General features: G+C 40.5%; 1 protein-coding gene across 1 annotated transcript in view; it reads left to right on the top strand.

Moving 5' to 3' along the window:
• LOC124544773 (UDP-glycosyltransferase UGT5-like) overlaps nt 1–25,128 on the top strand; it is a 133,748-nt gene that overhangs the window by 92,903 nt on the left and 15,717 nt on the right. Inside the window, exons 2-4 of the mRNA XM_047123451.1 lie at nt 550–787; nt 13,010–13,590; nt 19,704–19,926. Coding sequence (XP_046979407.1) covers nt 550–787; nt 13,010–13,590; nt 19,704–19,926 — 1,042 coding nt within the window. The remainder of the gene's footprint in view (nt 1–549; nt 788–13,009; nt 13,591–19,703; nt 19,927–25,128) is intronic.

The raw sequence follows: 25,128 nt of genomic DNA, 5'->3' as shown, positions 1-25,128 counted from the left end.
GTTCTTTTGGGAATGGAAGCTGAGCTCTGTTCTGTAGGTACAATTTTACCTTCCCAAATCTTGTCCCCTTATACCTACACACAACAGTTTCATGAGCAATGTGTTGTCAATTAGAAAGTTGAGTAATGCCTTTTGAAAGGTCTAGAAATATTGTTGTGATGTGCTCTTTGTTGCATGTTGCATTTAGGGTTCCACTGAAGAAAAAAAATGACAGTTGCATCAGATCTTGAATTACAAAATCAGTGTTGCCTTTTCTAGAAATAAGTAGCTTTTTCTTTAAAATTGAGACACAAATAATACATTTGGATTAACACGCACTCGTGTTTACAGTTTTTATTGTTACCACATTAACTATCTTAAAGTAAATTACACTAATTACAATTTAATCCAATTCAGCCACCATTGAAAGTTAACCAGAGGGGGTCAAGGTGTTACTGTATTTATTGTCCACATCCGTTCTCATATTCAGTGGATTTTTACTCACTTTTTCTGTTGTATGAATCATACCCCATGTAAATACTGGATACTATTGCACAATTTGTTCTCCAGATGCAAGCCATTCACATCGTGCTGTTGTTCTGCTTGCTGGGCGGCCTGGATGGAGCTCACTTCCTGGCATTCTTCCCTCTGCACGGGCGGAGCCACTGGATCCTGGCACAGAGCTACCTGCGAGAACTGGTCGCCAGGGGGCACAAGGTCACCTTCGTTACGCCCTTTAAGAGTGAAGGCCACACAGAAAACTGGCGTGAAATAATCATTCCTGACACGAGGGATACGTTTGGTACAGGTTAGTGAGGCATTGTACTGCATGAATTATAATCTGTGATTCCCCTAAAAAACTTCCCAAGAAGCATAACAAAGAGTGTAATAAACTTATCAAACATAATATTACAGTGCATGTATGAATTGTACTTTACCTAAAATCAGTGTTAGATACACAAATTGTGTTGAGTCTAAAAGTATTTAAAATGAGATAGCATACAGACATTCAGAGTTAAACAAGGGTTACATGCAGGTAACTGCCTTCCCAATCTATCAAGAGATACACATTGTTCTGGGCACTTGAGGGAAGTTCATGAATTCAGACGCCAGGTAGCTTGTAGTGAGTTATGTTCTATTACTAGGGACTTAACCCGCACTCCAGGTGTGGTGCCAAGAAGACCAGTAGGGAATAGTGTGTTATGCAATCTCTGTGTGGACGTAATGATGATGATGATGATGATGTTTGGTTTTGTGGGGTGCTCAACTGCGCGGTCATCAGTGCCCAAACTAAGTCCCAATTTTCACACAGTCCAGTGTGGTTCACAGTCCAGTCTAGCCACAGTCAGGAATGATGATGATGATGATGATGATGATGATGAAATGATAAGGACAACACAGACACCCAGTCCTTGGGCAGAGAAAATCCTCAACCCAGCTGGCAATAGAATCTGGAACCCCATGATTCAGAGGCAGCAACACTAACCACTAGACCACGAGCTGCGGATGGTTTGGACTTGACACACTATAACTCGCGATAAAAGGATGAAGTAGTATGAATAGTGTATCAGTGAGATTAAACAATGTACAACAGAACATGAACTGTTGTGGGTCTGCACTTTAACACAACAGTCAGATAACATAAAAATATCTACATGCCTAGGTGATGTTCCAATGCATCTTCTAGAGGACTGCATTAGCATTATAAATGAGTCATTCACACCCATTTGCTTCTCTGATTACAAAAAGCATACAGAAGTTCTTCCCATCCACAAGAAAAGGTTGTACAGAAAGTACAGAGAATTACAGAGTAGTTTCGCTGCTACTTCGTTTTCAAAAATATTCTGAGAAACAGTAGTATGGATTATTGAAATAAATATTAACTTCTGTGCAAAGAACAGCTTGGTTTCAGGTCTGGGCATGGAACAGAAACTGCTGCAGTAAAATTTACAAAAACAGTTTTCGAAGCTGTCCATAATGTATGTAACACTGAGGATAAGCAGTAGATGACTTGAAGAAATTCTTCTGCCTTAGAAGGAAATTGACATTTGAAAGACGAAAAAGCAGAATGTAAGAAGCATACCAGCACATGCAACAAGAGCATGCATTGCTAAGAGAAGTCTGCTGGCAGACCTATCACACATTGGCATTAATGTGAGGAAGAAACTTGTGAGGACGTACATGTGGAGTGTAACATTCTGTAAAAGTAAATCATGGACTGTGATAAAACTGGAAAAGAAGAGGACTGTGGTGATTGAGATGTGGTGCTAGAGAAGAATAGTTGACTGATAAGATAAAGAATGAGGAGGTCCTCTGCAGAATTGGTGAAGAAAGGAACATATGGGGAACATTGAGTAAAAGAATGGACAGGATGATAGGACATGTGTTAAGGCTGCAGATAATAACTTTCTTGATTCTGAAGGGAGCCCTAGAGGGTAAAATGGGAAGGCAGATACATGTACATGCCCAATAATTAATTGAAGAACTGGGTGTAAGTGTTGAGATTAAGAAGTTGACACAGGAGAGGACCACATTAAACTGATTATCCAAAAACTCCAGATTCCATGTGATAGCAAGAGAGCCATATTGCATATCTCCCTCTCTCTTCAGAGGCACCTACAGTTCTAGTGGAGCATGGGTACATTGGGTGGAATTAATGTGTCAGAAGGAAATGGTGAAAATATAACCAGATGATAGAGGGAACAGGAGAAGGGAGAGGGTTGTGGAGATGGTAGTAAACACAAGAGATTAGTAAATCAAATGAATAGCTTTCTTGATAATGTGGATGGACAAACAGTAATAATCCATACTTTCATAGTATCACTGTTTCTACAATGCCTTTGGATTCCACTGAAAAAATTCTCTCTCTGAAGGCTCCTTGTCAAGCAGTTCACTTGTAAAAATTACACTTGAGGTGTTCTTGTAACCAGTTTTTTCTTCTCTGGATACTTAAAGAACTCTTCCATTTCATCTATTTCAAGCAACAGCTCTTACATAAGCATAGGAGACGCTTCTTATATGGTAATTTCATGTGGCTGTTTTGCACTTACTGTGAGCAAGTTTTGTATGCCTTTCATAAGGCACTTTTTTTTAGATGATGACATTTAGTTTCATAGAACTCTTTACAATTCAGATATCCTTACAAATTGTATGAGCCTGTTTAGTCCCATACTCTCACACTTTTATATATTCTCTGTAATAACAATATTTTTCCCTAATGCTATCATGTTCAGTATTGTACCAGTCCAGAAAATTTCCTCTGGGCTTACAGACAAAATAAGTATTTTGAAGAGACAAACAAGAGTATCACTCAGCAATGCATTTCATTAATAACCTATCAAACACAGTTTCAAAAATAGTTAGATCAGTCTAAATTTCATAGGAAAAAAAACACTTCATTTTACTTAATATACCAAAGAACGTGTTAAAGACTCTTCTTCCTGACCTCTCACAATCGCTACATGGTCCTCAGGGTAAGCATCAGGCATTCCAGTGGTCTAGTGGTTGGTGTTGTTGGTACTACTGATGTGGATATTACAGGTTCAGTTCCCAGTCACCAACTCATATTTTTTGTGGTTGAAAGATCAACACAGCCTCATGGGTCCAAATGAGAAACCACTTGAATAAGTAAGTACAGTGAACTTGACATACAAGTTGCTGCAATGGCATCAATTCAAAAGATTTACATTGGACTGGGAGCCATATGAAATTTATTCATTTATGGGAAGTATTGTTAGCAAGCCTGTTTGGTAGGGGATGTGACTGGTGATAATTCATGGCCAGAAAAGTCTTACTATACAGGAGTTGCAATATAAATATTTCTAGAAATACTGTAGTGACCAAAAATACTAAAAAGTCATCATTAGGCTTGTTACCAGAGTTTGACATTTATACATGGAAGTAATTACAGATAGGAATGTTTGTTTCTGACTTTAATCCTTTCTTCACCATAAGTTCAAAATTTTTGAACAATGTTTTTATACCTCCATTTGGCGTCCTGCAAATAGTTATTGTCACTGGGCCTATAGTCTGAAGACTAGTTTGATGTAGCTCTCCATGTTGCTCTGTCCTGTGGAAGCCTCCTCATCTCGAAATAACTACTGCCACCTACATCGATTCGAACCTGCTTACTATATTCATCCCTTGGTCTCCCTCTACAATTTTTACCCCTCATACTTCTTTCCATCAACAAGTTGATGATTCTGTGATGTTTGAGGATGTTACCGCTCACCTGATCCCTTCTTTTAGTGAAGCTGTGTTACTATTCTTTTCCGTAATTCAGTTCAGTACCAAGTCATTAGTTAATTGATCTACCCATCTAATTTCCAGCATTCTTCTGTGGCACCATATTTCAAAATCTTCTATTTTCTTCTTATCTGAATTGTTTATCATTCATGCTTCATTTCTGTATAAGGGTACACTGCAGACAAATGCCCTCAGAAAAGACTTTCTAACGCTTAAATTTATTTTATAACAACCAAGATAATCAGTTATTGATAATATTATGTAAATGGGTAGATAAAAAAATCTACTCACCAAGCGGAGGCGGGGGAACACGCACAGAAAGGGAAAAGGGATTTAACTTTTACTAACTTTTCGAGTCAGTAGTTTCTTCGTCCAGCAGAACAGTCAAAGGGGGAGGAAGAGGGGTGAAGGAAAAAGACTGGATAGGTTTAGGGAAAGGGGAACAGTTCAGAAAAGTTACCCAGAACCCAGGTCAGGGGAGACTTACCAGATGGGATGAGAAGGAAAGACTGACTGTTGGGGGCTGCACCAGACGAGATTTGAAAACCTGAGAGCTTAAAGGTGTAAGACAGGGTAATGTGCAAGACAGAGATTACTCTAAAACATCATGCATGAGCTAATAAGAGTGAAACACTAAGTGCATTGTATGTAACAGAGGTTGGAGGGAGGACCATGAAAAATAGACATATCTGAAAATGAAAGATGTAGAAAATTAAAATGGAGTGAAAAAAGGAGTAGTTACTGTGAAGAAATGCTGAGATAGAAGCAATTAACATAAATTAAAGCCAGGTGGGTTGTGAGAACCAAGGACATGTTATAGTCCTAGTTCCCACCTCCAGTTCTGAGAAACTGGTGTCTGGGGGAAGGATCCAGATGGCACGTGTGGTGAAACTGTCACCGAGATTGTGAGTGTCATGTTGTACAGCGTGCTCTGCAACAGGATATTGTGTGTTGCCAGTCTACACCCTCTGCTTATGCCCAATCATCCTGACTGATAACTGGGTAGTAGTCATGCTGATGTAAAAGGCTGAAAAGTGTTTACATAACAGCTGGTATATGACATGTGTCATTTCATGGGTGGCCCTCCCTCTTATAGTATATGTTTTATCACTTACAGGACTGGAATAGGTGGTGGTATGAGAGTGCATAGGGCAGTGGGGACAGTCACAGGGATGGGAGTCATAGGGTAAGGAGATGGGTACAGAAGGAGCATAAGGTCTAACAAGCGTATTGTGGAGCTTTATTTTAGATACAGCAGAGTCTTGATAGTTAGAGTTTCCAATAATCGGAAGTTTTTTTTTTTTTTTTTTTTTTAAAAAAAGGTTGCAACAATCTACTTTCTTTTATTACTGACATGATAAATAATGAAAACATCATTGCAAAAGATAGATAGGGAGAGTACAGCTCAGTGACAAAGCAGACAACAATGCTATCAACACCAACGATTAGCTTGCTGCCCTGTTGCACGAACATCTGTTGTCAGTATGGCACGAAATACCCCGACTGCTGCCGGCTGCCATCAATCAAAACTGGGGAGTTCATACACTGCTGTAGTTCCCAGTACCTGTACTGTACAGTGTTGTGTGTCGTTTTGTTTGTTGACTGTGTGTTCCATTGTACACCTTACAAAGATGAGTGCTGTAACAAAAAAGAGGAAATTTGTGCCTTTGCGTCTAAAATTAGAAGCACTAAGATGACTTGATAAAGGAGAAAGAATAAAAAAACTTGCTCCTGAATATGGTTTCAGTGAAGTTATTGTTGGTGACTGGTGGAGAAACCGACTTAAATTGGAACAGTTTTCTTCACAGAAATGCTCACACGAATATCTCAGTCGACAAAGCATAAAGAAGTCAGAATTCGAAAAAACAAGTGAGGCATTGTTCATGTGGTTTACCCAACAGAGACAGAAGGGTGCTCCGATTTCTGGCCCAATCTTGCAAGAAAAAGCTCTGCTTTTCAGAAACCAGCTGCAGGAAGGAGATGACAATTTCGCCGCTAGTGTGGGCTGGCTCGACAAGTGGAAGAGGAGGTATGGAGTGTGTCAGCTAGATGTATGTGGAGAAAAACTCTCTGGTGATGCTCAGGCCATTTCAAAATTTATCATCGAGTTTAAAAAAATCATAACTGATGAAAATTTGTCTGATGCACAAATATATAACTGTGACGAAACTGGGCTGAATTTTAAAATGTTACCAGCGAGAACACTTGCTTCTAGCGAAGAAAAAAGTGCTCCTGGGCACAAAAAAAAGTAAAGAGCAGCTCACAGTTATGGCAGCTTCAAATACAACTGGAAACCACAAACTAAAACTAGTTGTGACTGCGAAGTCTGCCAAGCCAAGAGCATTCAAGAATGTATCCATCTCAGTTCTTCCGGTTGTCTATACACATCAGAATAATGCCTGGATGAATCAGGAAATCTTCAAGAACTGGTTTTTTAACTCATTTGTACCTGACTGCGAGAATTTTTTAAAAGAAAGGGGACTGCCATGCAAAGCAAGAACAATAATATTTCAAGCATTGTATTGTAAACTGTCATCCTGACAGCTTACTTCAAAATATTTTGAACAATCATGAAGATGATACCAGACAGAAACCCAAAGTTAAATTTCCATTCCATCACCAAGTAAACTATGTATACTTCCAAGCTTTTATTGTTGAATTTTGTTCTTAAAGCTTATTCAAACTAGCAAGTTGTTTAACAATATTAAATATTTTTGTCATTTGTAACTGCAGTTATTTTAAAACGTTAAAGGTTAAAGTGAGTACAGAGCAAAAAAAATGCCACCCCCTTAAGGTGCCGTCCCGAGACCCGTGCCTACTGGGTCTATATGTAAATCCGCCACTGACTGGCGCTTCTAAACAGTGGGTAATGGCAATCACAAGTGGTTCCTGAACATACTGCACAATATATGACTCATGAAGTCATCATGCAAATGCTGGGAAGGTTCTTTTGAGAGGACACGGCCGACTCCCTTCCCCAACCTTCCCTAATCTGATGGGACTGATGACCTCACTGTGTGGTCCCCTCACCCCCCCCCCCCCCTCTTCCCCCCCCCCCCCCCGAAATCAACCAACCAGTCAGCCCATGATGTCACTGCTATTGTGATGTGCATGATATTCAGTAACTAGCAGGTAAAGTTTGTGTTTAGCCAAGCATGTGGTAGCAATTCAAGCAGTATTTGTTATTATTATTATTATTGACGATAATGATAACAGTGGTGGTGCACCCATGCAACCTGCCACCGCGGCATTTTTATGTGGCCTCAGTGGTCGCTGGGCAAAGCAAACGTGCCACCATCGCCTGCACCCAGCACCTCCACTAGCAAATACAAACATATCAGACCGTTGCCAGTGGGGACTCATACACTTGCATCTTCTCTGTGGTACACAAATGTTCTCAAGTACACTTGCTCTGTGCCAGTGTGCATTCAGTTGTCCATACAGGGCTCATGTACACTGACACTTAATAGTTGTGTTGATGTTTCTCTAACCTTGTCATTATTCGGTGTGCAGTTATCAGCTGACATATTTTTTTGTATGTAGTGGTTCTCATTAAAAAGTGTAGATACAGTAGTTTTGGTGACAAGGTAGTTCATTCTATGAGTGTCTTTCACAAGTGAAATGGCTGCAGTGTTGGTTCTATTGCTACAACAGCAGCAGCAACAGCTTGAGCAACAACAGCAGCAGTTAGACTTTTTTGTCAGTTATTTATAAATTTGCCGGGAGAACTGGTCCCCCAGTCACTGCCACCTACCCCCCCTCCCAGTTTTTCCACAATTCTGAGAAGCAAATGAAGATTAGGACACATACATGCGATGCCTGCAGCAGCAGTTTACAGCATTTAATGTAGAGGATCCATCATTGCAAAAAGCTTTTTTCTTGTTGTGGATTGCACCCGAAACATTTCATTTGCATCAAAAACTTGCCCCATTGAAAGACCCATCAGCGTTTTCACTTTCTGAAATGTGACTTGCTTAGTGCTTAAGCAAACTCACAGGATGGTTTCCCATGTGGAGTTCTATCTGCAGCAGCAGAAACCAGGCCAGTCCCATGAAGCATGGGTAGGCAGCCTCCATGAGCTAAGTGGAAAGTGTAATTTTGTGTGTGCTCACTGTCAACATTCCTATGCCAGTTCTCTGATTCACGACATCATTGTTCATTCTGCTCTGGACAGAGAGGTCCGTTGGGAGACGTTGCATTTAGTAGATCCAACAGTTGAGCAGGTACTGGCTGTTGCCAGGGCTTTTGAGGTGTCACAAGCTTTGCCTGAAATTTTTGAGGATGTCATGGACGTTGTGTCAGTGTGATTATTGGCACGGCACCGGAGGGATTCCTGATAGCCTCAATTTGTTCCTCTAATTAATTTGGCTCACAATCAGATACTGTTGTTTTCTGCCACATTTTTTTGTCATGTCCTGTTTCCATGTACAATCAAAGCACCACTGCCCGCAGAGGTGTGGCATATTTGCCATTCACCATAGCGAGGCCATGTGGCCACAGTCTGTCACAGTTAACTGTGCAGCCAGGCCTCAGATGCAGGTGTAAAGTTCTCAGAAGTCCATAGTGTAAGGTTTACATTGCACAACAACTGTGCCATTTCCAAATTGACACCAGGTCTTCATTGTCCATCATGAACCTGGAAACATATCATCATCTGGGTCAGTCTGCTCTCTCCTCCCCAAATTGTTGTTTGGCCAGTTTTGGAAAACACCCTGTTCTTGTTCAAGGAGAGTTCATGGTCAACATTGTGTATCATCTCGTCAAGAGGGTTATCATGTTTTTGGCAGTAGTGTGACACTGGAGAACAATTTTGGTTTTAATGCCTTCATGGTCTTTAGGTTTGAAATTCAAGACATGGTACATCTTGTTTCACACTCTGTTCCATTCCAGGAAATGGACAACCTCTGCCCTGAATTTGCCCCCCTGTTTTTGCCAGTCAGGGCGCAGCAAAGAATTTGAGATGTATGTCACCTTCAAATCAATGGCCATACCTAAATTTTGTCTTCATTGGTCCCTGCCCTTCACCCTGAGATTGGTAGTCAAGATGGAACTTAATAGGCTGCAGGGCCTGGATCCATTGAACCAGCCACCTCTAGCCATTATTCACAAATTTGCAATGGTGATTCATTTGTGTGGAGGTTTTAAATCCACCATTAATGGTCAGTCAGTCATGGGTTCTTACCCAATTCCATGGACCGATAAAATCCTCATTAAACTGGCAGGTGGTGAATGTTTTTACAAAATTCATTTGGCAGAGGCATATTACAGCTTCATCTGGTTCTGCTTTCCAACAGATTAGGGTTATCAACACCCCATTTGGGTTATACGGTTACATGTGTTTGGTTTTTGGCATCGTGAGTGTCCCCATTATTTTTCAGTGATTCTTAGAATAGTCAATATGCGATGTCTCATGTTGTGCGAACTATCTAGATGACATTATCTTCACAGAGGCCTCACAACAGGAACGTCTGGACAAACTTTGGACCCTTTTCACTCAACTGCAAGAGGTAGGTCTTAAGTGCAAACAGCAGAAAAAGTTTTCTCAGGCAGAAGTGGAATGTGTGGACAATATTTGTTCAAAGGATGCCATCTGTCCTATGCTGCAGCATCTAGCAGATATTGCCAATCATCCTGAGCCATGAAAGCTGCAAGAAACACAACCTTTTTTGGAAGAAGTCAGTTACTAATCAAAATTTATCCCCAATGCAACAAATTTCATTCATTCCTTAAACAACTTGTGGAAGAAAGGTGTTCCTTTTGTTTGTTCTGAGATGGTGTCAAGGTGCCAAGTTATTGCTAATGTCTTCCCTGTATCTTGGTACCTTACACTGGGTAAACAGCTGGATCTTGCCACAGATGTGTGTCAGTACACATTTGTGATGGTTTTGTCTTACACAGAAGCTGCTAGTTGTGAGAACCTCTGATATATGCCTCAAAGACATTGACAGCTCCTCAATGAAATTATTTACAAATAGAAAAGACAAAACATTGACAACTGCCTGTGCAGTCTGTAAGTTCAACGTTTTCCTGTTTGGAAACAAACTGAATCTCATTGATGACCATTAAAATGCTAGTGGTGCTTTAGGCCCCATTCCCAGCTTCCTGAGAGGATCACACAAAGACTTCAGCAGTGGGCTTCATTATTGAGTGTGTATCTATACCAGATTCATTATCATCCCATTGCTTGCCATGCCAATGCAGACATGCTTAACTGTTGGCCCTGACACAAAATTAGTAAAATAGAAGCTATGTGTTTCCAGATTGATGATCATGTCCAGCAGGTGTTGGATAGGCTCCTAGTCACAGAAAGGTGCACAGAGAAAGCCACTCAGGAAGATCCAGTGCCCTGTCAGGTGTCCCATTTTGTGTCAAGATGTTGGTCTCCATGGCTGACCGCTAAGGAGTCAGGCCCACTCTGCATTTCTTTACTTCTTCGTAATTGGCTTCTGGTGATTGATGGAACACTCCTCCTCAGTATGTAATTGGACAACGTCTGCAGTGTCATCTTGCTGGTCCTGCAGTCCCAAATTTTTGCACTTCTGCGCCATGGACACTGGGACATAACCCACATGAAAATCCTAGCAAGGTGTTTTGTCTACTGGCCCAGCATTGACTCAGCAACTGAGAAGCTTGTCTGCTGGTGCAAACAGCGTGCTGACCATCAGGCAGCCCCCAAAAACTTTTGCTCTGTGGCTCACTTCCTATCAGCCATGGGACCATGTCCAATCGATTTTGCTGGTCCTTTCTGTCATTTCATGTGGTTAGTTGTGGTGGATGGCCTGTACAATTATCCATACATCATACACACCACTTCGGCAGAAGCTACTTTGCTGGCTATAACTCCGATTTTTGCGAGTGAAGAATTGGCACAGGCAATCATCTGCGATAATGGCACACAATTTACTTTAGCATTGGTTTGTGATATCTAAATCTGGAATGGTATTACGCACCTCATATCCACATCATTTCACCCCCAACTGAATGGTGATATGGAACGTATGGTGTGTACATTTAAGACAAAGTTGGCAAAGTGTTTGGATGACTCACCTGCCGATATAGTGTTTCCTCTGTTCCTAAGCTCCTACAGGATCATCCCACTGAACAGCCACAGCGCAGTGGAGGTTCTCTATGGCCAGAAACCCCAGATATTGCTACATCTGCTCTGTCCTGTGCCACAGCCTGTGGTTTGGCCGCACCCTTCACAATATGCTGTGAGTGATCCAGTCTGTGCAAGCAGCTTAGGTCGGTGGCTGGGAAAGGTGCCAGCTATCGTTCAGGGGATGCATGGCCAGTGAACGTTCACTGTGATCACCTGTGAGGCATCACTCCCCCACCATCAGAATCAACTGTGCCCTCGCTGGGGCAACAGCCTGCTGAACCCACAGGGAACACACTTGGAGATCTCTCCTGCAACTGCCTCCCCCTCCCAGGGACAAGATGCCACAGAGGCACTTTCCCTCGATGTGCTGATGGGCAATGACAATGTCGAAGTGGAGCCACTGCCCACCCCAGACCCTCAAGTAGGGTCTGACAGTGGCTGCCCAGACACCACCCATTTGTTGGAGCACTTTGTGGATGAACCCCTGTCATTGCTGCCTCCAACTCCTGCAGACACATGGTCCACAGAGCCTCTGTGTGAAGGGGCTGTCACTGCAGCCAGTACACCCTTGTCTGGACCATTTCCATCTGCACATCTTGCTGGGCCTGGGACAGCTGACAGCCAATCCCTAGGAGGGCAACACCTCTTCAGATGCTGATGAGCTGATGGATGCTAATGCTGTCACCATGTAGCTGCCATTGCACTGCTGCCATCACCACTATTGTCATCACTGGGTGACCTGGGCGGATTGGATGGCTTCTTCACCTGTGCTGACTTTCTGCCATCAGCAGTCCTGCTGATGTTTTCTTCCATTTTTGTGCACTGGTGCTTGTCGTATTGGCTCTGTGGAAGAGGGGAGGGATGAGGCGGTGCACCGTGAAATCCTCCAGTGCAGCATTTCTACACAGTGCCAGTGGTGGCTGGATGAAGTAAGCGTGCCACCGTCACCTGCAGCCAGCATCCCAGCCAGGATATGAGAACATGTTGAGCCACTGCCAGTGGGGCCTTGTGCCCTCTCATCTTCTCCTCCGTATGCAAATGTTCTCAAGTCAGACCAGCTCCACACCTGTGTGCATTCAGTTGTCAGTAACAGGGCTCTGTATTTCAAATGGTTCAAATGGCTCTTAGCATTATGGGACTTAACATCTGAGGTCACCAGTCCCCTAGACTTAGAACTACTTAAAACTAACTAACCTAAGGACATCACAGACATCCATGCCCGAGGCAGGATTCGAACCTGCAACTGTAGCAGCAGCACAGTTCTGGACTGAAGTGCCTAGAAGCACTCAGCCGCAGTGCTCGGCCTCTGTACTTCGATAGTTAATAGTTGTGTTAATGTTTTATAATCTTGTCATTATTTGGTGTGCAGTTATCAGCAGACATAATTTTTTTGTATGTATTTTTTGTCAATAATGAGTGTAGATATAGCAGTAATAATGGTATATTTCATGTTTTTGTAGAAAAGCAAATTTTTCTGTGAGTTTTAGCCCCATCATGCATGTGAAATTGATCATTGGCTACAAAACTATAAATAGTAGATGTCGTGTGACTAATTTATGCCTATTAAGTAGATTTCACAAGCAAAATATTATTATGTATCCAAAGCTCATTACAGTATTCAATCAAAATAGTGCATACTCTTGCTTGTCTAAGTGGTGACATTTATTTTTAATTTGTCTTTTTCAGGTTCAGTGAATATGTTTCAGTTATCTGTGGTCAATCCATTCATGGGACTGTTCTTCCTTTCAAATTATGGAATACGTTCCTGTAATTTAATCCTTGGAGAAGAGGAAATTCAAAAACTATACAAATCCAATGAGAAATTTGATGCTGTTATCACTGAAGATTTTTATCAAGAATGCTACCACGTATTTGCATTTAAGTTCAATGTGCCTCTGATCCAGATTGTTCCATATGAAGGACATCAGTGGGTTGGTGACAGGGTGGGCAATCCATCAGAAATTGCTTACTTTCCAGATCCTCTCTTCGCTTACTCCGACCACATGGATTTCTTTCAGCGGCTTAACAATGCTGTGTTTGGAACTGTGGGAAGGCTTTTTCGACAATGGTACATACTGCCAGGCATGGATGCTGCAGTTCAGAAACGTCTCAATGATTCAGCAATTCCTAGTTTGGCCACCTTGGAAAAGCAAACGTCATTGATGCTCATTAATTCCCATATGAGCATTGGATATATAAGACCACTAGTGCCAAATATTATAATGGTTGGTGGCATGCATGTAAAGCCACCAAAGCAACTTCCAGAGGTGAGCTTTTTGTTCTGGCAGCATCAATTACTTTTTCACTACTGCAGTATTATAAATGTAGGGATGTAGACATTGAAATTGATACATTTGTTCATGAGAACCTGGTCTTTCTGTTGTGAGAGAACTATCTTTTCTTTGTGTGTACTGGATGACAATAGCACAAGCATTTGCACAGATTTGAAGTGTTGGTGAGCAGCATGCCTCCACAAATATGGCATGAGCATGTCTGACTACCACGTACAGGGTATAGGTTTAAGTCCCTGTCCTGCCAGAGATTTTCCTTGGTTTTCCTTGATCCAAGGTTTGGAAAGGGTGCACTGAGGCTTATTAGACTGATAATAAAAAGTAGCAGCTCCAATGTGAAAAAGCTTATAATGGCCGGGAGACTGGTCTGTTGATCAAATGTCCCTCAGTATTATAAATGTAGGTATGTAGACATTGAAATTGATACATTTGTTCATGAGAACACGATTGATAGAAGATGATGATCTTCATGGCCTGAGTGCAAAGCTATTGTTAGTTCTAGACAAACATAAGACAATTTAATACTGACTTTAATTGTTGAATGTTATTAAGTCATGTATCAAATGATTATTTGGTTTGCTGTCATATCCGTTATAAGAGGTAATTACAGAAGATTTACAGATTTTGGAAATAGATGAAATTGCTAGTGTACTACATGAATTCCAGGTTCAAAATTACTAGCTGGTCATATGTGTAAAAAAAAATGAGAATGAAATCAACCCAATGATAAGCTAATGGATAAGCTTAATTAATCCTACTTCAGTTATAGAAATATCTTTCACTACTTAGTGACCAAATAAACTAGGCAAAAAACGATTGATAGAGCAAGGGAAGGAGAAGGAGGAGTAACCATCAGTGGGGGATAATCTATCTACTAACTACCAACATTTTCAATTCTTGCATTATTCTATCAAGGTTCTTTTGGGCTTGCTGCAGTTGCGAAATGTGAGTTGCATCACATGTGTAGTCAGAAGTACATCCCAATATAGCAGAAGCAATAATAATATAATTTACTTAGCTGAAATATTATACTGCAGGTCCTTGTGTTTTGTAACTATTACATCAGACACTTTTCTTTTCATACGCATGGTTTATTTGACAATATACAGTGAACCAAAACTCTGACAAAGATTTCATACAACATCTAAACCACAGAGACACTGTGTTGTGTAACCATAACCATGAAACATTTTGTAGATTTATGACAATTAATACATTTCATGTTCTTGTTATAACATCAGTTACTATTCATTTTACTGTTCAGAAACAATTTTACAAAAGTTTTCAAATTATTTAACTGTTTCACCTAATATTTATAACATTACACTTTTTTATGAAATTTTCTGTCTTATGACATCAAAATGTGGTTTTTTACTCTTTGCTCTCTCTGTGATTGAGATGCAAAACTGTCACTTTCAAAGGGCTTCATCACTAGCCGCACATATTTTCATTAATTTTTCACTACCTCAATCACTTGATATCTGGTTTTCCTCAGTCAGCTTTTCTCTTTTGTACAGAAACTGAAAATGTAAGGTTCTACAAGCAACAATGTTCCCATTCTTGTGTGCTCTTTCCCCCTTTATCAATTTCCACAGTTACGTTAGTATACTTTCAGAATGAAGTTAACCATGCTATTTGCATCAGAAGATGTTATTTTGTGCAACATAATAACACATAAAAATAATAAACTTCCAAAATGATAAACCATTAATCAGAAACACACAGGTACTGAGTATTTCACTAATCTGAAGCATTGTTTTCTTTTGCTGTTTCTAGCTTAGACATATGGGAGTTGCTGATCACAGTGCTCATAGAGGAATGTGAGAGAGCAGACAAACTGAATTCACATGCACTTTATTGCTTAACACAGAGACACAAGATGAAGCATGTGCATGATACAATAGCAAACAGCAGACTGTGTATATGAAACATACTCCCCTCACTGGAGGTCAGTCTTTGACCATAGAGTCTTATTAGCTCACCCTTGTATTATTGGTGATGAGGTCAGAACAGAGACCCACCTTCCCTGACCTCTCCCCAACTTCCCACAGTGGGAAAGCAGAGTACTGGCAGATGCGGTCACCAGAGGTCACATCTGCCATGTTATCATCGCACAGTGCACACGACTGACTGTGCCATGGCTGGTTTCTATACAGTGCATGACTGGGATATTTCTCAGCAAGAAAGAAGAAAAATTATGTGGCATTTTATCCACATCCTATCTCAATAAAGGTGATATTGGCTGAGGCAGGATGGAGATCAGTGGAGGTGGCCATAGTGGGATTGTAGGCCTGCACTGAGGTTGTCAAGTTGTTGGGGGAATGCTGGGTTATTTTTCAGGTCCTGTGTGCATCCACAGAGGCAAGTATTGCCTCCTAGGATTCATTATTGGGGGGAGGGGGGGGGGGGGAACTCATCAGCCAATAATCTTGATGTAATCATGGCCAGTTCAGTGTCACTGGGCAGGTTGTAGCAGTCTGGAAATAAAACTGTTCCAAGAATGAAATTTTCATACTGCAGCAGAGCGTGCTCTGATATGAAAGTTCCTGGCAGATTAAAACTGTGTGCAGGATCAAAACACGAACTCGGGATCTTTGCCTTTGCCTTTGCCTCTGCCAACCGAGCTACCCAAACATGAGTCATGACCCATACTCACAGCTTTACTTCCTACAGTACCTCATCTCCTACCTTCCAAACTTCACAGAAGTTCTCCTGCAAAACTTGCAGAACTAGCACTCCTGAAAGAATGGATATTGTGGAGACATGGCTTTGCTGCAGCAGGAGGGGTGTTTCCAGAATTAAATTTTCACACTGCAGTGGAGTGCACACTGACAAGTAACTTCCTGGCAGATTAAAACTGTGTGCCGGACTGAGACTCAAACTTAGGACCTTTGCCTTTCACGGGCAAGTGCTCCGTCATCTGAGCCACCCTAACAAGACTCATGACCTGTACTCAGAGCTTGAATTCCACCAGTACCTCATCTCCTACCTTCCAAAATCAACAGAAGTTCTCCTGTGAAACTTGCAGAAATAGTTGTAGACCGAAAATTTCATTCTAGAAACACCCCCCAGGCTGTGACAAAGCTGTGTCTCCACAATACCTTTTCTTCCAGGAGTGCTAGTTCTGCAAGTTTTGTAGGAGAACATCTGTGAAATTTGGAAGGTGGGAGATGAGATACTGGCAGAAGTAAAGCTGTGAGGTCATGCTTGAGTAGCTCAGTTGGAAGAGCACTTGTCTATGAAAGGCAAAGGTCCCGAGTTCACGTCTCGATCTCACACACAGTTTTAATCTGCCAGGAAGTTTCAATAAAGCTGTTGTTAACCTGTCACTGATGATTCTGTCCATTGACCATGCAGGCTGGTGTAATATGATTTTATGCATAGTTTCATGCTACATATCTGTGTGTGGAAATGTCAAACATGAATCCTGAGGAGCAGGTGGGTCACACATAGAGGACACATGTGCACTGCAACAAAAACTCATTGTACTGACCTGTGTCTGAGAAAGATCGGGCGCTGCATTCTCTCTTGGCTGTACACATGGGTGTGTCTGCTGCTGATGTCTTTATGGTTGCTGTCACATTTGTCTGGGTCATGCAGGGAGATGCCAACAGACTAGTGTCTTGTGAAGGCAGCTGTGTATCAAGTGGCAAACTACGGGTACAGATTCATCACTACTCAAAAGATTATGGATTCCTCACATCAATTCTGGTGAGAGATGAAAGCAACAGAGGAGATCCAAACCTTAGATTTCAAACATCAGTGGCCAAAAACTGCCAAGGAAATTTTTTATGTAGGTCTGGGATTGGTGCTTACTTCTGAGCCACTGTCGATCAGAAAGTATTCATCTGTTGAGTGATCTGGCATGTAGAGTCTACCACTATCATTTAGAGCTGGCCAAAACTAGTGCATGGCATCATCATGTGCTGTGATGTGGACTGTGTCTCACACTTCAGTGCTTGCACAGCCTGGAAAAGTTGCATATCTGGTCACAAAAATGAGTGTGAAGCCAATTAAACCAAGTTCACAAAGACACATCAGTATGCGGAATTTTATTGTTTGCCATGGGTATGGTTGGTGCTGCAGGCCAAACGTCAGCAGCTTCATATTAGGAGCTAGTGATACCACTCTTGTGAGTGCACGCAACTGCTCTGATCACATTGACTGCGGGTGGTAGCGGATCAACGTGTCATGTTAGGAATGTAGTGGCACTGGTCATTCTTGTTTGGTATGTTAATGTATTGTTGCTACAAGATCATGAAAAGTCTGTCAGCCTGTTCCATCATTTTGTTTTCATGGGAGATCATTACCATCTGTATATTTGGTGTCATTCTGATAAGCCACAGCGTCCAAAGCATAATGTTCGTCATGAGCGATGAGGTGATAGATTCACAGAGACGTCTCCAAAGCTGAGATGGTGCTCTGCTGCCAAGCGTATCCTCCTAAATCATCATTTGCAGCTGTTGCTATCACGTTCTTGTGAGCCAGTGGAGCGATCCCTCTTTGGCAGTGATGAATTTGCCATTAGTTGGTGGTGCTGGTATGAAGTTGCTAATGTGGCTTCTGAGGAGAGAATGTATTACAATGATACCATAAATAAAACTAGAGAAAACTTTGCAAATGGTGACAAAACTTCTTTGCATTACAATTTTGATATGGCGCAATAAGTACACATACCAAGCATTCCTTTGCAGCTGGGCCCTATGTAATTTTTAGTGCCATTTAAGGTCAGTATTTGGGTGTTATGTGCAACCACAAATAAACAAATGAACTATCTTATTCCTGAGAGTGCCAGCACAACTAAAAGTTCTAATTCTATCACTAGACATTTTCATCCTCATTTAGAAAATAACAGTTTGTGAGAAAAAACAAGAGGATTTGCTAAAAGAAAAACAAGAAAATTGTCATTCATGCCAGTAGGCTACACAAAATTTACTTGTGATTGGGCCTGTGAGCTTTTATTTAAAAAACACTCAGAGTAACTTATGTCTTCTCTTTGTCAGACTTAGTTGATTGCATTGAAAGATCAACACCAACAACTAATGTTAATTCCACTGTGATGGTTGGAACCGAAAAAGGTGAAGTTCTTGTCCCTTATAACTCAGTACAACCATTTTGAGTTCAATGAGGAGAAACCATGACAAAGGAACATCAAGAATACCACTTCATAAACATCAGACTGTACTGTAAAGACTAATTCAAAGACGTTTTATGTCCTCAAGTTGAACTTAAACCTGTTGCTGAAACAAACAGTAATGCAGCTGCTGATCCCAATCCAGATGATTCACAAGCAGTTCCTGCACTCTCAAAGAAGCATCAAAATTGCTCAGTTTAATTGTGTTTGACTGTGTAGTTGCAAAACTCATTGTATACTACTTAAAAGAGGGAATTTAAAGCTGTTTTGCCATTTAATTAATTTCTGAGATGTAGAATATAAATCTTCTGTGTTACTTTGAACTTTTGAATGCACTTTCCTCAAAATGTCAATTTTCATTTAATAAGTTTTAAATATCTATAACTTAAAGGAAAAAAATAGTCATGGTGGTTGCACCAAATTATTTAGGGTTTAATGCCTAATTTGAAAATATTAATGACTCAGAATTGACAGTTTCCAACAAGAGGTCCCTTTTTTACTTTTTACCTCACATTTCCCTTTTCTCACCGGCCGTGGTGGCCAAGCGGTTCTAGGCTCTTCAGTCTGGAACCGTGCTGCTGCTACGGTTGCGGGTTCGAATCCTGCCTCGGGCATGGATGTGTGTTATGTCCGTAGGTTAGGCAGGTTTAAGTAGTTCTAAGTCTAGGGGACAGATGATCTCAGATGTTAAGTACTATAGTGCTTAGAGCCATTTGAACCATTTCCCTTCTCTCGAAGCATTTGTGTACCTGATAGACAATCAACAACATAAATCTCAGAACTGCTAGGCAGTGATATTACTTATTGTGGTTATTACACTGAGATAATTGTAAGCATAATTTTTGGTTTGTACACCATATTCAAAATTTATTTTGCATGTATTGGTAATAATAGATTAAGCAAAATGGAACATTATAAAAGTAAAAATTTCTCATATTAATAAAATTAATTTTAGGACTTGAAGAAGTACCTTGATGAAGCAAAAGAAGGAGTGGTATACTTCAGTATGGGGTCAAATCTAAAAAGCACTGATATGCCAGAAGAGAAAAGAGCAGCTTTCTTAGGAGCATTCTCCAAAATAAGACAGAGGGTGCTATGGAAATGGGAGGATGATAACCTTCCCAATATTTCACCAAATGTGATGATTAGTAAATGGCTGCCACAGTCAGATATTCTTGGTGAGTGAATTACAGTAACATATTTGTTTGTAATAGTGTGAACAGAGTCCTTAATTTTTTTGTATCTGTGTGAAATATGGTCATCAAAATCAACAAACAATAAAATATTTTAGAGGGAAGAGTCACTGAAAGGTTAGGTTTCACAGCCAGAGAGCATATAAACCTAAAACCGGGTTAATTTGGAAAGTTAACCAGCACTCTAACTTACAGAATACACAGCAGGGCATAATGAATATGAACCTCTTTCACTTTATCCAGTAAATGGCTTTATCTTAATCAGATTAATGCTTATTAATGATTAGTTCACCTTTACAAAGAAGACTAGCAGAATTAGTAGTATCAAACAACAGAAAGTCCAGGGTGGAAGAACAACTATACGGAAAGGATAGGTTGCTACTCACCGCACAGAGGAGGTACTGAGTCACAGACAATCACAAAGAAAAAGAGTGCTAGAAATATTTTAGCTTCCAGAAAAAGTCCTTCTTCATAAACAGGTGTGTTAAATGTTGCAGGTTTCAAGTTACCTTCTTAGTTCCATAGAGAAAATATGGAGAAAGGAGGAGTTGACACATTTGTCAGAAACTGTTTTGCTTTCAAGAACATTAATATTAATAAATTTTGCTCATAGCAGCAGTTAGAAGCTTGTGCAACAGAAGTAGTATTTCATGATAAGTCCTTGATTATAGTACGTATATACAGATCACCTTCAGGGAATTTTAACTTCTTCATAAAAAATCCAGAAGCTCTGTTGTCCCATTTCACAGGGAAATAGTGGTTGCTGGTGATTTGAATGTGGATTTATTGAAAAGCTCTGTCAGTTTACATTATTGCAGTCAGTAACACTATCATTCAATTTAGTTCCTACCATGCACTTTCCAACTAGGATATGTAAATGATCTGAGACTGTTATTGATAATATCTTTGTAAACAAATCTAGGGAAAAAAGTCGTATCACAAAACCAATAGTAAATGCAGCATCTTATGTTAAATGTCAAAACTTGTCAGGATAAATCTGAGTACAGGAAGGTAACAAATAAGTCAAAAATTGAGAATTTCAGGGAATTGCTCAAAGACATGAATTGGATAGACGCTTACAATAATTCTGACTCAAATGGAAAATACAAAGCATTCATTAATAAAGTTAGCTCCACTTTTGAAAACTGTTTTCCCCTAAAGGTAAATCACACAGAAGTCAAAAAATAAACCATGGATTACACAAGGAATAAAGATATCATGTTGGATGAAAGGGAGACTGTACCTACTATCTAGGAACAGCTCTGATGTTAGCATTGTATTGCATTACAAAGAATACAGCAAAATATTGAAGCAAGTAATCCAGAAACTGAAGCAGCCTTATTAAGAGAATAAGATAATTACATCGGGCAACAAAATAAAAACTGTAGGGGATATAGCAAAGACAGAAACAGGTGGGGCCAAAACAGAAGAGGAACAGATAGCTCTAAAAATAAATGAGACTCTGGTAAGAAGTGCATGTAGTGTTGCAAACCTCTTAAACAAGTACTTCATTTCTGTTACTGACAGCTTGACGTTGTCAGTTTCGGTGAATGGTGCAATGACGTATCAGAGAACAGTCTTTAAAAATAACTTCAGTAAAATGGAAATGACACTCACATCTTCCAAAGAAGTAGCATCCATCATAAAATCCTTAAAATCTAAGTATTCTGGTGTGTGTGATAACGTATTAATGAAGTTAATCAATGATTGCGCATGCGGGTTGAGTTCTATCTTACTTGTGTAATCAATCTCTTATCAGTGGAACATTTCCAGAATGGCTAAAATGTGCTGAAGTTAAGCCTCTTTACAAGAAGGGGGATAAAAGGATACCATCAAACCATCGACCAATTTCACTTTTGCCGGCTTTCTCAAAAATATTTGAAAAGGTTGTGTTCAAGCATCTCTTTAAGCATCTGACTGCAAATAATATATTTTCCAATTCACAGTTTGGCTTTCTTAAGGGTTCTGATATAGAGAAAGCTATTTACACGTACAGTGAGAGTGTACTTAATTCATTACATAATAAATTAGAGGCTACCAGCATTTTCTGTGACCTGTCAGAAGCCTTTGGCTGTGTGAACCACACCATTCTCTTAAGTAAATGAGAATATTACAGTGTCACCGGCAATGCTGTGAAATGGTTTGAGTATTATCTAATGAACAGGAAACGAAAGGTGTCATTGCAAAATATCTGTGCAGTAAGCAGTCAGTCTTCATCTGACTGGGAATTAATTACATGTGGTGTTTCTCAAGGTACCATCTTGGGTCCATTGGATTTTCTTGTGTACATTAATGCCCTCTTGTCTGATACATTGCCAGGTGCTGAGTTTCTTTTGTTTGCAGATGACACAAACATTGTAATAAGTAGCAAGTCAAGTGCAGATTTAGAAATAGCTGCTAATAAAATTTTCACTGACATTAAAAAATCATTTAAAGCTAATTCACTCTCATTAAGCTTTGAAAAGACCCACTATATGCAACTCAGAACCGTAAGATATTTCCTTCAGCATGGAGGAGGAGGAGATTAGTGTTTAACGTCCCGTCGACAACGAGGTCATTAGAGACGGAGCGCAAGCTCGGGTGAGGGAAGGATGGCGAAGGAAGTCGGCTGTGCCCTTTCAAAGGAACCATCCCGGCATTTGCCTGAAGCGATTTAGGGAAATCATGGAAAACCTAAATCAGGATGGCCGGAGACGGGATTGAACCGGCATCCTCCCGAATGCGAGTCCAGTGTGCTAACCACTGCGCCACCTCGCTCGGTCCCTCAGCATGGGTATAACATATGAAGACACACAGATTGAAGAGGTTGACAGTGTTAAATTTCTGGGATTACAACTCGATAATAAATTCAGTGGGGGAGGGCATACAATAGAATTGCTTAAGCACCTAAACAAATCTGCATTTGCAGTGAGAAAGGTGTCAGATGTAGGAGATATAAATATAAAAAAAACTTGCAGACTTTGCTTACTTTCATTCTGTTATGCCATACGGGATTGTATTCTGGGGTAACTCATCAACATTTATGGGGTTGCTTCATCCATATGGAAAATATGGTAACCCTCTGGGTTTCCACTCGTCACACACCAGCATGACTGCCAGTGCTACCACAGCATTCTGCAAGATGCTGATGCATGCTGTTGCTATTCAACTCGGCTGTTTCATTACCTCACTGTGTGCGGCTGACAGCCAGGTCATGGCTCGATCAAACATCAGAGGGCAGAGCAGCACCACATCCTGGCCTGCATGTGCTGCCAGTGATCTGCGCCACCACAGCTCACTGACAAATACACTAACAACACCCTGGAGTGGAGAACTCTCTCTCTCTCATCCACTACTGTACACTCATTTTAGTGACTCGGATTATGCTCTCGGGAATTGCTTCCGAGTTATACTTATTGTCTACTCTGTCATCACTGTAGTCTTGACCTCTTGTCTGATTTGGATTTGTCTTCTCATTAAAGCTGTTAGAACACTGTGTACATAGTTACTACACAAAACATTACTTATAGTGACTTCTCGGCAGTGTGACACTAAAACCAAATATTTCTTGAAACTTCCTGGCAGATTAAAACTGTGTGCCCGACCGAGACTCAAACTCGGGACCTTTGCCTTTCGCGGGCAAGTGCTCTACCAACTGAGCTACCGAAGCACGACTCACGCCCGGTACTCACAGCTTTACTTCTGCCAGATTTGTATCTCCCTTACATCCCTCCATTAGCTGATTAACTATTCCTTGTTGCTTATGATGCATTTCATAAATCTATTGTTTGTTTTATAACAACAAAAATAATGAGTTATTGCTAATACAATGAAAATGGATAGATAAAATATCTATTCACCAAGTGGCAGCAGTGGAACACAAACACAAAAGGGATTTAACTTTTACAAGCTTTCGCAGTCAGTGGCTTCTTCTTCTGGCAGAAGAGTTGAAGGGGAAGAACAAGGGGTGAAGGAAAAGGACTGGAGAGGTTTAGGGAAACGGGTACAGTTCAGAAAAGTCACCCAGAACTCTGGGTCAGGAAAGACTTACCAGACGCGATGAGAAAGAAAGTCTTTCAAGTAAGTCTCCCCTGACCCAGGGTTCTGGGTGACTTTTCTGAACTGTATCCCTTTCCCTAAACCACTCCAGTCCTTTTCCTTGGCCCCTCTTCCTTCCCCCTCTACTCTTCTGCCAGAAGAAGGAACCACTGACTCTGAAAGCTGGTAAAAGTTAAATTCTTTTGTGTATGTTCCCCTGCCACTGCTTGGTGAGTAGATTTTTTATCTACCCTTTGTTTTAGTTACATTGTACCATAAATTTCTTTTCTCCCCAATTCAGTTCAATACATTTCCACAAGTTTTCCAGTCTACCTATAGACTCTTTCTAATTTCTCTGTAGTACCACTACTATATAGAAGTTCCACAGTTAATCACGGAATATTTTTTTGTAGATATTTTTCTTTTATAGCCAAAAGGTAAACATATTTTCATTGCTAGGCCTCTGTACAAAGCATTCTGTTATCAACATAATTATGAATGCTATCTTTTTTAGTTAAAGATCTAAAATCACATTCTCACATGATTAATGCAGCATTTACCAATAAAATTATCTATAAATAAGAAAGTAAAGCTATAAAAAATTCACAAATAATGTTTCAGTTATATATGAATTATGTTATAACAACAAAAATAATCAGTTATTGATAATATAATGTAAATGGAGAGTAAAAAATCTACTCACCAAGTGGCAATACAGGAACACACACACACACAAAAGGGTTTAACTTTTACAAGCTTTTGGGACCAGTGGCTCCTTCTTCTGGCAGAAGAGTTGAAATGGAAGGAAGAGGGGTGAAGGAAAAGGACTAGAAAGGTTCAGGGAAAGGGAAGCAGTTCAGAAAAGTCACCCATAACTGCGGGTCAGGAAAGACTTATTGGACAGGATGAGAGGGAAAGAGTGATTGTTGGGGACTGCACCGGATGAGATTTGAAAAGTTAAGAGCTTAAAGGAGGAAGACAGAGTAATATTCAAGACAGAGATACTTACTAAAACATCATGCATGAGTTAATAAGAGTGAAAAGCTAAGTGCCTTTATGTAACAGAGGTGGGAGGCGGTACGTGAAAAATAGTCAGAAAATGAAAGATGTAGAAAATTAAAACGGAGTGAAGAAGGGAGTAGTTCCTGTGAATAAATGTTGAGACAGAAG

The sequence above is a fragment of the Schistocerca americana genome, chromosome 8 (assembly GCF_021461395.2).
Source record: "Schistocerca americana isolate TAMUIC-IGC-003095 chromosome 8, iqSchAmer2.1, whole genome shotgun sequence".
NCBI classification, from domain to species: Eukaryota; Metazoa; Arthropoda; class Insecta; order Orthoptera; family Acrididae; genus Schistocerca; species Schistocerca americana.
The sequence above is the reverse complement of the archived record's forward strand: the minus strand, read 5'-3'. Positions and strand labels throughout refer to the sequence as shown.